Genomic DNA, 11,810 nt, shown 5'->3' with positions numbered 1-11,810 from the left:
ATATACATATACAAGTAGCTGATTCACTTTGTTGTGTGGCAGAAACTAACACAACATTGTAAAGCAGTTATACTCTAATAAAGATGTAAAAAACAAATAGTGACTCCAGAAAAAAAAGATGGCCGAATGTTCAACCTTAGGAAACTAGATAAGAGCAAAGGGAACCCAAGGTAAATAGGAGGAAGGAAATAATAAAGAGCCCAAACCATGAAGTAGAAAACAAATGACAGAAAAATTAAAAGCAAAAGCTGGTTCTTTGGAAAGACCAATAAAATAGAGGGGCTATCATTACAAATCCTACAGACATTAAAAGGATAATAAGGAAATATGAGTGACTTCATATCTATAAACTTTTAAAACTTAAATGGACAAATTCCTTGAAAAATACAATTTACCAATACTGGACAAGACGAAATGTGAAACATGAATAGCCCTATGTCTTTTGAGGAAATTGAACTGGCTAGCTAAACCTGACATAAGAAAATTTAGGCTTGGATAGTTTTAGTGGTTAATTCTATTAAACATTTAAGAAAGAAATAATACCAGTTGTTCTCTATTAGAAAATAGAGGGGAAAGGAATACTTCCAAACTTGTTTTATGGGGCCAGATTAACCCTGATACTAAAAACTAATAAAGACATTACAAAAAAGAAAATTATAGACCAGTATCCCCCATGAATATAGATGCAAAAATCCTTAACAAAATATTAGTAAATTGGCAACATATAAAAAGGATGATACATCATGACCAAGTGGGGCTTATCCGAGGCCTTCGAGGTTGATTTAACTGTCTAGGAGCTTATGGTAGATTTATGGGAAAGAACTACAAAATTGAACCATCAGATTAAGGAAAGAATTTTCTACAGTTGCTTTCTTTTACTAATAGGGGAAAAAAATAAGTGGTCAGATATAGCTAAAAACCACCAGACTAGGAATCAAGACTAGAATTCTAATCCTGGTTCTGCCTCCAACTCAATGTATGATATTAGAAATGTCACTTTGCCTCTCTTGGCCTTAGTTTCCACATGGGTCCAATAATGACCTCTTAGGGTCTTTTCCAGCCTTAACATTCTAAGAGTGTATGAGACCAAGTCCTAAACTTTTTATCACAGCTGCCTAAACTTTCTGCTTCAGCACCTCAGACGGAAGAAGTAGAAAACGTGCAAGATATGCTTTCATGCACAAGTGAAGGCACCATCTGTGTGAGATTTGAAGTGCCAAGGACTCAAGGGGGACCCCTCACTTGAGAGCACCCAAGTATCCTCAGTAAGTAGTTTTAATTTACTCTCTGAAGTCATCCGTTATGTCATTGTGCCATGGAAAGACCATGGACATTGGGTTTAGACTGAGTTGGGTTTGAATCATAGTTCTACTAACTGTTGAATGACCCTGAAAAAACTAACATCTTTGAATCTTAGTTTCTTTATCTCTGAAGTGGAGATAACACCTATGATTCAGAATTATTGTGAGGATTAAACTGAGATAGCATAAGAAAATTCATGAATTATAGTTGATGCTCAATAAATGTTAGCTTCAATTCCCATATCAGTAAAGAATTAAGTTTGGTTACATATAGCAGAATACACAAATAATCATGGCTCTAGCAAGACAGAGATGTGTTTATTTCTCTTTCATGTAAAAGAATTCGAATATGGGAACCCTGGATTTCATATGGAAGCTCCATGGTCAGTAGGGAACTAGATTCTGCCCATCTTTGTTCTCTACTGTCCTTACTGTGTGGCTTCCATTCACGAGGTCACCTCAAAATCTAAGAAGGCTGTTGGATCTCCAGCCATCCATTCACATTCCAAGAAGGCACTAAAAGAGAGAGAGAAAGGCAAAAGGGATATCTGGCAGCAGAATTAAGCACCGTAGAGAATGTTTTTTTGGATGCCCAGCTAATGACTTCCAGTTACATCTTGTCAGCCTCCTCCTCATCTCAGCATCTTGTTGCAACAGAGGCTGGGGAGTGGAATCTTTTAGTGGGGCACATTGCTGCCTCCAGATAAAACTGTGATCTTGTTACTAAGGACAACAGATATTGGGTGTGCAACCAGCAATCTCTACAACACTCCTTTTTCCTGTTACTAAGGTCACTTTTGGTTTGGAGATCATGGAATTGGCATGGAATAGCTGGTGTGGCTTCTGAATCACAACGCATGACAAGAGAGTCAGCTCTTGTGTAGCACATGGATTTGAATTCAAAATCTAGCTTTGACACTTACTAAATAAGTGACCATGGATCACGCAAATTACCTTTTTGGAGACTTAGTTTCTTCCCCTGTAAAATGGGATCATAATAATATGCCTACCTCACAGGTTTCAGGTAAAGATTCATGAAAGCTGAATAAGTGACAGCACTCTGAGCAGAGTTGGCTACAGCAGATGCCCAACATTTCGTTTCTCTGAACCTGAGGTCCAGCCTGGAAATGGGCACTGCCATTGCTCAAAATGGCCCAAGGAGACAAGTGGCAGAAACTTTATGGGGAGTGGCCCTTTTGGTAGGTAGGGAAGGAAGCTTGCAAGAGGGCTAGGCTTCTAGGTTTTGTCTGCGAAGCTACTTGTAATTGCAGAAAACTATCAATATAAGTTCTATTAAAGAACAGTATAGGGCTGTGACAGTGCATTGATAGGGGGCTAGGGGTGGGTAGCAGGTATGGCTAACCTGGTGTGGAGGCCAGAGAAATCCTGAACATGGAGAACGGGTATAAGGTAGATCAGGTAGCAGGCTCATCTCCTATTTCAGAATTCCAGGTCTGTGGTAGGCAGAGTAATGCCCCCTCCAAAGATGTCCACATCCTAACCCCCTAGATCCTGTGAATACGTTGTTACACAGCAAAGAAGGACTAAGGTTGTAGGTGATATTAAGATTGCTAGTCAGCTGAACTTAAAGAGGCTTTCCTGGATCATCTGTGTGGGACCAATGTAATCGCTAGAGCCTTTAAAAGTGGAAGGCAGAGGAGACAGTCAGAGAGAGATCTGATGAGGGAAGCAGGGTCAGAAAGATGTTATGTTGCTGGCTTTGAACATGGGGGTGGGGCATGAATCAAGAAATGTGTGTAATTTTCTCTAGAAGCTGAAAAAGGCAAGGAAATGGATTCTCTTCTAGAGCCTCCAGAAAGGAACCAAACCATGACGACACCTTGATTTTAGCCCAGTGTGACTCATGTTGACTTCTGAAATACAGAACAGTGAGAGAAATTTGTGTTATTTTAGGCCACTAAGTTTTGTAGTAATTTTTGTTATGGCAACAGTAGAAAACTAGTTGTCGGCCTGAACCCTGATATTTCCACTTTAAAATACATTTCATTCCTTTCCACCTGCGCTGGAACCCTATCTTTCCGTCATCTCTGCTCTCTGGACCCATCCCCTGGACCTGCATCGTGGAGGATTCCAAGGTCACAGAGCTATTCAGATCCATTAGAGGAGCAGCAAAGGGAGAAGGACAAGAAGCCGGCAGGTGAGTGCGAGAGTTAAGGGAGACCTCTAGCTCTGGACTGAGACAGGCGTGGTATGGAACCTCGGGGAGCATTCACTCTGTGGAAGTCTGAGCAAGGGATTTGGTTTGTCTCTTCAGCGCTAACTTGAAGACGGTGATAGGTGCTACCTCAAAGGCATAAAAAGCAATGATAACTATACCATGCATTTATCATAAGAGATTATCATTAACGTTCATGTGCCATCAGGAGACCAGGTCCAGGGAATTCAGGCAGGTCACTGGAGGGTAATCAAGGGCAACGCCAAGCACCCAGGGCCAGGTGCCAGGGAAGGTGCCTCTTCCCCTTCCTGCCCCCTCCCTTTCCTGCCGGGGCAGCGGCTCAGGGAGAAAGCCCCAGGAGATGGGGAGATGGCTTGGCCAGCTGTGCTCAGCCCCCGCCCCAGGTCACAGAGGCCGGGCAGCTAACCCTTCTCCCTCCTTCCTCTCTCAACGCTCCCTCTACCTCAGGCTGCCCTTTGGTGGCCCATCCGGATGTTTTCACGAGGAGTAGACGCACGAAGACCCCTGCTTCCTACCTACTCTGAGTGAGCGATGGGGGGAGCGGGGGCCGCGCGGGGAGCTGGCCGACGGCCGGCCGGTGGCGGGGCGCGAGGGGCGGGGCGGTGTTCTTCGGGCACGGAGGACTGCGGCCGGCGGCATGGCAGCCTCAGGTGCGTAGGCCGGGCTCTCCTCAGCCTCCCCGCCGCGCGCCCTCTCGCCCGCCGCCTCTTGCCGTACGCTGTACCCTTTCGAATCCGGCTGCTTCCTCGGCGTAGCATCTGTGTTCTTTCTGTTCTTTTCTCTGTTCCTTGTCGCAAACTTCCCACCCCAACTTTCTCACGTTTCCCTTCCCAGCCTGTTGCGCGATTTTCTTCAGCCCCTGCCCGACCTTCCCCTGTCCCCCGTCTTCTAAGTCTCCTTTTCTCCCTCCAGCACTGGCCCGAGCTTCTGAGGGTCGATCTCCCTGTTGTACTAACTCTGTGAGCCGAGAGTCAAGTTTAAATTAGGTGGAGAGCCGACTTACCTCTCGGCCGGTGAAATGCTTCTCTTCGGGTCCCATCGGGCCAATAGGGGGAGCTCAGACAGTCCGAGGTTGGAGATGGGCCCTTGGGCCACCTTCCTATGCCCGCTTCCTCTACCCTCCTGGGCTTTGTTTTTGTCTAGAATTTCCATAGGACTCTAGGAACACCATTCCTTTAGCTTTACTTTTCTTATGTCCTTTGCAGAACTTTGGGAACTGGGGAGAGGTGGAGGTGACTGGGTAATCGACCCATCAAAAGGTGCCAAGAGTCTCTTCCCATTAGCCCTGGGTTCCCTTCTGGTTCATGGGCGTGTACACTTGGCAAGTCACTCACTCACTGAGATACAGGACAAACACGGCAATGATGATGAGAATAGAGACAATTAATGAGCACTAACTATACAATTTAATAGACAATGTGCACCTAAATATATCCTCAGTGGTGATCAGGACACCCTAATCTGTGCTCTCAAGGAGTTTATAGTCTGTGAAGGCAAGCAATAAGTAAACAGGGAATTACTAGATGAGAAGATTAGAGTTACCATGTTTGCAAATGGGTTTACTTGTATTTCCCCATCCCATCTTATGATGTTATAGTAGAGATAACATGTGGAAACAGGATGTAAAAGCTTCTTGAAAAATAAAATATAGTTGGCTGGGAGAAGGTGCTGTTCTTGGAGAAATTGTGGGCAGATGCTAGAATGAAGAGCCAGCTCTCCCCAGATCCCCTGAGCCTTCTAATGGTGCTTTGGAAGAAAAGGCCAGTGGAGACAGTTGTTAGATTTGGTGATGCAGGCTCATTATTTACGAGAAGTGGGAAGGTAGCTAACCTTAGCCTCCTGGCTCTCTACCTGGGCTCTGGAGGTTAGAAGAACCTGTACTGTGAATAAGGTAATAGTAGGTTCATAGTCCACACATTCTATTCGGAAGCCAATGCAGAGTTATCTAGAGGGAATCAATTCATTCAACAAATACGGGGCTTCCCTGGTGGTGCAGTGGTTAAGAATCTGCCTGCCAGTGCAGGGGACACGGGTTTGAGCCCTGGTTCGGGAAGATTCCACATGCCACGGAGCAACTAAGCCCGAGCACCACAACTACTGAGCCTGCGCTCTAGAGCCTGCGAGCCACAACTACTGAGCCTGCGTGCCACAAGTACTGAAGCCCACGTGCCTGGAGCCCGTGCTCCGCAACAAGAGAAGCCACCACAATGAGAAGCCCACGCACCGCAACTGAGAGTAGCCCCCGCTCGCCACAACTAGAGAAAGCCTGCACACGGCAACGAAGACCCGATGGAGCCAAAAATAAATAAATTAAAAAGCAGAAACAAACCAAATACAGTCACAGTTCTAGGTGTCAGGTGTATATTTAGTAAGTAAAACAGACATAAGCCATGACCCCATGGGGCTTATGCAGCAGTGGGGGAAGGCAGGCAATACAGTTAATAAGGAAAGTACACGATATGATAAGTGCAGTGGAAAAACAGTAAAGGGGTAAAGTGGGTTGGGGTTATACTTTTAAAGGAGGCAGCCAGATCAGGCCTCACAGAGAAAGGGGCATTGAGCAAAGACCTGAAGGAGGGCGGGGGAGGAGTCATGTCGGGGAAGAGTGCTCTAGTCAGGGGAACAATAAATGGGTGCACGTGATGTATTTATGGAACAGGGAGCAGGCCACAGTGGCCACAGTAGGTGGTTGATTGAGGAGAAGTAGGAGATAACGTCAGTGAAGCTTCCACCTCCTCCCATTGCTAGGAACAGGCCCTGGGCTGTTAAGTCCAGGAAACAGCATACTTTGGGCAGAGGAGGCAGAGAAAACCACCCTGGTCCAGTGTCCTATGTGCACCGCCCCCCAGTGGGCGTGGCCAAAGGGGCTAGAAGGGTGTGCTCCTATTCAGAAGGGAATTCACGCCTGGTGGCCAAACCTGGGGCTCTTTATGGGCTCTGTAGTGGCTTTGCAGATGTCTGTAACGGGTTAGAGCTGTCAAACCTGCTTGACATAAACGTCCTCTGTGGTGAGTCGCCACTCCAGGGGCTGCAAGTGGGAGTTGGGCCTCTGGAGTCCCCGGGACTCCCTGAGGTCTGGAAGTACCAGGACCCACGGTGGCAGGTCACAGTGGTGACAGTGGTGAGAGTGTCTCTTGCCAAAATGCTGTAGGCTCTGGAGTCATCCAGGCCACTCTTCTTTGTGGTTTTCCTCTTCTTCTCTTCCTTTTTCTTCCCGGACCAGGGCACAAACCCATATCCCCTGCATCGGCAGGCAGACTCTCAACCACTGTGCCACCAGGGAAGCCCTCATCTTCTTTTAAATAGTTTTATTGAGATGTATTTCGCATACCATACAATTCATCCATTAAAGTATACAATTCAGTGGTTTTTAGTATCCTCACAGGTATGTGCAACCATCATCACAGTCAATTTTAGAACATTTTCATCACCTCAAAAAGAAACTCCGTGTGCTTTAGCCATCACCCCCTCGTTCCCTCCTTCTCCCTAGCCCTAAGTTCTACTTTCTGTCTCTGTAGATTTCCCTACTCTGGACTTTCATATAAGTGGGATCATATAGTATGTGACTAACTTCTTTTGTAGCATAATGTTTTCAGGGTTCAAATCCCCTTCCACTGAAGGGTAAGCATTAGTCTTTTGTTTTTTGAAAGGCGTATTTGCTTGTGGAAATCAAGGAGAATCTTGGCTCCCTGTCTTTGAAAGAACTTGGGAAGCAAGGTAAAATGAAATGGAATCAGCCTATCCTGGAATAGTCTCTAGGTTCCTGATGACGTCTCTTGTATTTACTCTTGAGAGAGAAGAGAGAGAAGCCATAAGTGATTTTCCCAAGTGGCCAAGCCTGGTTGAGTGAAAACCAGAATCCTTTCCTCCATGTGTCAGCCTCCAGGTATTTGAAGAAAGCTCTCATACCTTTTTCTGCCTGCTTTCTCCAAAGCTTCTCTTATCTCCAGATCCTTCTACCATTCCTGGATTTATTAGGACGAAAGGGCTTGAAGGGACCTTTAATTTTTTGTCATCTTAACTTCCGTGTGATCTTTGAGGTTCCTCAATACTCCTGCCAAGTCTCTAAACTTGAAACCTTCGGAGTCTGGAAGCTCCTCACATTAATTGTTTCCAGATCTCTCCCTATCCAAGTCACCTTCCCTATCTCACACCCCTCTTCAGTACGGTGCCCAGATTCAAACACGGGCTCCAGGATGGATGAACGGAGTGCCAGACTAAAAAGTGGTCTGGGCTGGGTAGATTGAGAAGCTCCCAAGCTCTTCTTCTCGGTTCTCTTCTCAGGTGGATTTTGAATCTTTTAAAGGAACTTCTCTTTTGGTCACTGTGTTTCTTACCACCACCATCACTCCCTGTTGCCACTAGCCAGCTCCTGCTTCTACTGTTATCCATTCCTTTCTCCTTCTATAGCCAAACCTGGTCTTTAAGCTCGACAAGGACAAAGACCCTTCCTTATTTCTGTCTAGGAGTTATGGACTCCTTGTTGATTCATGTACTTCATTTCTCTAAATAAACAAACAAACAACAGTGGGAGGAATGATTTGGCACACGTGAAGAAGTGACTTATGGTTAAAGGAAGGGAATTCTCCTTGAAGAAATGGGTGTCCCCACATATGAGAGATAGTCCCCGACAAAGCATTTAGTCCTGTGTTGTTACCCAGAGGGTTGTGGAGGGACTTTAACTGACACTTTGGACTTTTCTACAACTTCCCCAGCTTTCAGTTTCAGCAGCAGAGCAAAGTTCAGGAAGGTGATAGATTTTGTTGTCCTCATTTACATTGAGGAAAAATTTGTTTAGATATAGTGTATTGGTCTGAAGTCACACCTTGAGTTGGTGACCAAGTAGGTTGTGATATTAACTAGTCTGAGGTACTAACCACTTCCTTCTCAAGTACTGGCATACCTCGTTTTATTGCACTTGGCTTTATCGCACTTTGCAGATACTACATTTTTTACAAATTGAAGGCTTGTGGCAACCCTTCATCGAGGAAGTCTATTGGCGCCATTTTTCCAACAGCATTTCCTCACTTCCTGTCTCTGTGTCACATTTTGGTAATTCTTGCAATATTTCAGACTTTTCCATTATTATTATGTTTGTTATGGTGATTTGTGATCAGTGACTTTTGACTATTGCAGAAGGGTTATGACTTGCTGAAGGCTCAGATGGTGGTTAGCATTTTTTAGCAATAAAGTGTTTTTTATGTTTTTTTTTTGTTTTTTTTTTTGTGGTACGTGGGCCTCTCACTGCTGTGGCCTCTCCCGTTGCGGAGCACAGGCTCTGGACGCACAGGCTCAGCGGCCATGGCTCACGGGCCCAGCTGCTCCGCAGCATGTGGGATCTTCCCGGACCGGGTCATGAACCCGTGTCCCCTGCATCGGCAGGCGGACTCTCAACCACTGCGCCACCAGGGAAGCCCAATAAAGTGTTTTTTAATTAAGGTATGTACAATTTTTTTTAAGACATAATGCTCTCACACAGTTAATAGACTACAGTATAGTGTAAACATAACTTTTATATGCACCCGGAAACCTGGAAATTTGGGTGACTTGCTTTTCAGTGATATTCACTTTGCTGGGGTTGTCTGGAACCGAACCTGCAATATCTCTGAGGTATGCCTGTACTTTTGCTCAAAGGGGGGTTGAATTTAACACTGGAACCTCAGGAATTAGACATTTTAAATAGGTTTTCCATTTAGAAGAGGTTAAACCCTTAAGCACGTTTGATTTAAATTGTATTTTTAAACTTTTATTTTAGAGGTTTTAGATTTAAAGAAAAATTGGGAAGGTAATACAGAGAATTCTCATATATTGCACACCCAGTTTCCCCTATTATTAACCTTTAAACTTTCCTTGATGACTAGAGGTCTTTAATGAGCAGCAGGTATTGCAATGTGCTGTTAACAGAAGCCTACTGGAAACCTATTGCGTCTCATATTAGTACTGAATTAGGGACTCCAAAAAGAGAGAAACTCCACATTTTTGTTTTATTTACTGTTTTAAAAGATTTGGTACTGTCATCCTGGGGGATATCAGAACTGGGTTGAGTTTACATTTTATATGTCATTGTTTTAACTTTGAATATGGTGATGGATGGGGGCAGGAAAGGGGGTTCATTTCATGATGTTTTCAGAACTGAGAAGCTCAGGTCTTGCCCCACTCCTGCCTCTGACCTTTTGGCCAGGAACCATTCAGCTAAATGTGGCCCAGGGATGGCATGTAATTGTGATAATCCATAACTTAGATGACTCCCGTTTGACAAAATTCCAAGCTTCCTTCTCTAAGTGGGAGGAAGGATCCCTATTGCATTGTAGATGTATGGCTACCTCTCTGCGCTCACCCCTTCCAAATCCCTTAGAATAATTCATTGAATTAGTGGGAGATGAGGACCCACAACAGTGGTAACCGTTATAAGAGCCAGGCATCTTTGAACTTTGATAATGGGAAGATAAGAGTAGTTGCTCATAAGATTCTTGACAGGATTCCTGATGGGAGGCAGCAGGTAGATTGGCAAGAGGACTGGATAAGGAACCAGGGGACAACCTGAGTTTCAGTCCTGTCTCTGCACTAATTTGCTGAGTGTGAATTTAAGCAAATTCCTTTATCTTCCCAGATGAAGTATTTCTTTTATCTGTAAATGAGGAGTTTGGGCCAAGTGATCCCCAAAAGACCTTTTTAATTCAGCACTTCTCTGAGGCTTTGGACTCTGTTTCTGGCACTTGTGCTTTATTAGAGGAAGAAGAAAGCCTATGTGACAGACCATATATGGCGAGAAGCACCTTATAAATGGTATTGTGTAGGTCAACATGTTAATTCAACCATGGTTACTTTTACATTAATGCATTATTTATATTAATGTGAGGATAATGACAGCAGCTACCAATTATTGAGGATTTACTACATGTCAAGCACTATGCTTAGTACTTTACATGAAATATCTAATTTAATTTTCACAAAACACTGATAAATATTGCCTTTATATTTCCGTTTACAGATGAATAAATGAGGTTTAGAAAATTTAAGCAACTTGCCCAAGGTTGCACAGCTGATACTTAAAGAGAGCCAAGATGCTAAGTCTGGCTGCCTGATTCCAGACCTGTGCTTGTAACCACTGTATTTGGGAAAGAGCTAGGTTCTGGGATCAAACTGCCTGAGTTCAAATTCTGACTCTGCCACTGGGGCTCTTGGGTAAATTACTTAACTTGCCATACCTCAATTTTCTCGTCTTCAAAATCAGGCTAATAGTAGTACCTACCTTAGAAAGTTGCTGTGATGATAAAATGAGTTTGGGAGGCAATAAGGTTGGACGAGTGTCTGGAACATAGTAAGCTCTATATAAGTGCTTGCAGTTGCTATCATCATCGTCATCCTCCTCCTATACTGTGTCAGCTGTGGGGAGAAGAGCATGCCAGCAGAAGCAATAGCTTATGCAAAGATCTGAAATGGCATGGTATGTTTGGGCAAAAGCAGGGAGTCTGGAATGGTTGGAACACAGACAGCAAGTGAGAAAGAAGTTAGACAGGTAGGCTGTAGGCAGACGGTGAAAGATTGCAGGTGCCAGGCTCCTCGTCTGGATGGTGTATCTTGCAGGTCATGGGAAGCCCTAGTAGGAGCAGGCGTGTTAACATGCTTCTGTGCCTCCTTCTTGCTCAGGGATGCTTGTAGGATGCGACATCCTCATCATTTACAGCTCGGATGCCGAGGAATGGTGCCAGTACCTCCAGGACCTTTTCCTGTCCAGTCGGCATGTCCATAGCCAGAAGATGCTGACTTACAGGCTGGGCCCCAAGACCTCCTTCTCAGCCGAGGACCTGAGCTTCTTTCTCCGCACACGCTGCATCGTGGTGCTGCTGTCTGCGGAGCTGGTGCAGTGCTTCTGCCAGCCGGCCCTGCTGCCCCTGCTGCAGAGAGCCTTCCATCCTCCACACCGCGTGGTGCGCCTGCTCTGCGGGGTGCAGGACAGCGAGGAGTTTCTGGACTTCTTTCCAGACTGGGCACACTGGCAGGAGCTCACCTGTGACGATGAGCCCGAGACTTACGTGGCAGCTGTGAGGAAGGCCATTTCTGAAGGTAAGGGTCTCTACTGCAGTACAGATATGCAAACCCAGGAAAGAGAGACCCATCCAAGTCCTAGACATTTCAGGGGAGACATTGTCGTGTTAACACTAGTCATTCCTATTACAAGCTGAACCTGGACCTCACTATGCTAAGAGCCCCAGTCATACTTACTGGTTTAGAGCAGCCTATTTCTGGGATGGGATAAGGATAGAGTAGGTCTCCTTGACCGCAGGAAAGAAAGATGACACTTTCCCATG

General features: G+C 45.1%; 1 protein-coding gene across 4 annotated transcripts in view; it reads left to right on the top strand.

Moving 5' to 3' along the window:
• The first annotated feature begins 4,114 nt into the window (after positions 1-4,114).
• PIK3AP1 (phosphoinositide-3-kinase adaptor protein 1) overlaps positions 4,115-11,810 on the top strand; it is a 113,520-nt gene continuing 105,824 nt past the window's right edge. For 2 of the 4 annotated variants that reach the window (XM_024735108.1, XM_024735105.1), the window contains exons 1-2: positions 7,354-7,384; positions 11,149-11,565. In XM_024735108.1, coding sequence (XP_024590876.1) covers positions 7,369-7,384; positions 11,149-11,565 — 433 coding nt within the window. In that variant the 5' untranslated portion in view covers positions 7,354-7,368. Of the gene's footprint in view, positions 4,149-7,353; positions 7,385-8,915; positions 8,938-11,148; positions 11,566-11,810 lie in introns of those variants that run through there. The other 2 variants (XM_024735106.1, XM_024735107.1) reach the window with 2 other exon arrangements.

The sequence above is a fragment of the Neophocaena asiaeorientalis genome, unplaced genomic scaffold (assembly GCF_003031525.2).
Source record: "Neophocaena asiaeorientalis asiaeorientalis breed wild unplaced genomic scaffold, Neophocaena_asiaeorientalis_V1.1 scaffold240, whole genome shotgun sequence".
In the NCBI taxonomy this organism is placed as follows: Eukaryota; Metazoa; Chordata; class Mammalia; order Artiodactyla; family Phocoenidae; genus Neophocaena; species Neophocaena asiaeorientalis.
The sequence above is the reverse complement of the archived record's forward strand: the minus strand, read 5'-3'. Positions and strand labels throughout refer to the sequence as shown.